At 42.4% G+C, this 2254-nt stretch overlaps 1 protein-coding gene across 1 annotated transcript in view; it reads right to left on the reverse strand.

The window, feature by feature from the left end:
* The window catches only part of SARC_02026 (hypothetical protein), a gene marked incomplete at both ends in the record, with an annotated part of 2876 nt that extends 624 nt beyond the window's left edge, over nucleotides 1-2252 (reverse strand). Inside the window, 3 exons of the mRNA XM_014304228.1 lie at nucleotides 625-754; nucleotides 1467-1599; nucleotides 2142-2252. Coding sequence (XP_014159703.1) covers nucleotides 625-754; nucleotides 1467-1599; nucleotides 2142-2252 — 374 coding nt within the window. The remainder of the gene's footprint in view (nucleotides 1-624; nucleotides 755-1466; nucleotides 1600-2141) is intronic.
* Between the last annotated feature and the right edge of the window lie 2 nt (nucleotides 2253-2254).

The raw sequence follows: 2254 nt of genomic DNA on the forward strand, positions 1-2254 counted from the left end.
ATCATATACTGTGGTTATATGACACTGTATGTCATATACTGTGGTTATATGACACTGTATGTCATATACTGTGGTTATATGACACTGTATATCATATACTGTGGTTATATGACACTGTATGTTATATACTGTGACCATATGACACTGTATGTCATATACTGTGGTTATATGACACTGTATATCATATACTGTGGTTATATGACACTATATGTCATATACTGTGACCATATGACACTGTATGTCAGTGTCTGGTCACCTGTTGGCTCTATGCGACCTACCGATGATCTCACTCAGACGATAGACGAGTGAGATGATTTTAAATTGGCCTACAATATTAGATACTAACTTGGCCTACAATGCCACATGATGCGGGTGCGGAAGAGTGGGATGGATGGATCCCACAAGTGCCTCAGAAGACACCACCGACACAACAAAATGGCCCTGTCCTGTGGGCGCTGTAATGGGACCGGCCAGTTACGGCAGTAGTCCCACAACCTTAGACCCTAAAAACCCTAAACCTTTACTCTGATTTAATCCTAGCTGCTCACGTATATCTAGAGGATTCAGGTTTAGGGTTTGGATACTAGGATATTCTATATCTATGTATGACGAGCCCTCACATACCTGTGATTCCAGCCCCCGAGAAAACAAGAGACGTCAAAGTTGCCAAACTTGTCATACAGCAATCGTGCAGAGTTCACAGGCGCACCCACTAACGCTCCACCGTAGTACCGTTTCACCAAAGGAAGGAAGTCTGGGGCAGGGGAATCATGGCGGTGATGAGGCAATTACATACACACACACACACACATATATATATATATATATATATAGTGATTGATAAAGATAGAAAACTTTGAATGTTGCATATATATATGAGTGATTGATATATATATAGAGACTACTTTGACTGTAGCATATATATGAGTGATTTATGTATACATACTACTTCGAATGGTGCATATATATGAGGGATTGATATATATATATATATATATATACACTACTTCGAATGGTGCATATATATGAGGGATTGATATATATATATATATATATATATATATATATATATACACTACTTCGAATGGTGCATATATATGAGTGATTGATATATATATATAAACCACTTCGACAGAGTGATGGCGGAACGAACCTATTGTTCTAAATACTCATAACTACTTCTACTTCACGTACAGTTACTTGTGCTCCCCATTCACTTACACTACATCCACCAACCTTTTGTGTGATAGATTGTGTACATGTCATCGTATTTGTCCTTGTGTTCCATCTACCTACACTACATCCACCTACCGTGTGTGCGATAGACTGTGTGCATGTTATCGTATTTGTCCTTGTGTTCCATCTACCTATACTACATTCACCTACCGTGTGTGTGATAGACTGTGTTGTGTGCATGTCATCGTATCTGTCTTTGTGTTTCATCTACCTACACTACATCCACCTACCTTGTTTGCGATAGACTGTGTGCATGTCATCGTATTTGTCCTTGTGCTTCTCGTGAGTGTACAGGCGAGAGCTTTTGATTGCAGATCCAGGGGCTACAGGAGCCAAGGCCACTCCCGCCTTCTCCTCTTCCGTCTGAGTTGTAGGGTTGTAGGGTTGTAGGGCTTAAGTGGCCTGTGTTGAGGTTTTAGGGTTTAAACACACACACGACTATTGTCCAGAAGTGAAGTGAGATACGATCGCACAGAGACACTGTGACTAACGACTGTGGTGACAGAAACGGATTGAAGACGTTCCATGCACACGCTTTGTTATGAGAAAGGACCGTCTCTGCCAGTGCAAGTGAAGGGCGTCAGTGGGTCAGGCAGTGACAGAGACTCTTCTTCGGCAGAAGAGCATGGATATAGAACCACACACGGCACCACAGGCATATGTAAATTACACACCACACCACAGGCATATGTACACACACCATAGTTATACACCACACCACAGACATATGTACACACACCACAACCGATAGTGTGCAATTGACACGTTGATACCGAGAGCACTCAATTACGCAGAGACACAGCACACCATCGCTAAATGCGATGACTGACTGCGTATGACGTATTGTATTGAAGGGTTTAGGGTTTAAGGTATAGAGTATAGGGTATAGGGTATGGTGGACGTACCCAGTAGTTCAAGCGCAGAGTGTCGCCGTCGACTGTGTAGAACCAGATGTCCAGGAATGGATAACGGTACTTGTGGGTGGGGCTGATGCGCTCAGCACGACTGTACCACATCT

The sequence above is a fragment of the Sphaeroforma arctica genome, assembly GCF_001186125.1.
Source record: "Sphaeroforma arctica JP610 unplaced genomic scaffold supercont1.87, whole genome shotgun sequence".
Classification (NCBI taxonomy): domain Eukaryota; class Ichthyosporea; order Ichthyophonida; genus Sphaeroforma; species Sphaeroforma arctica.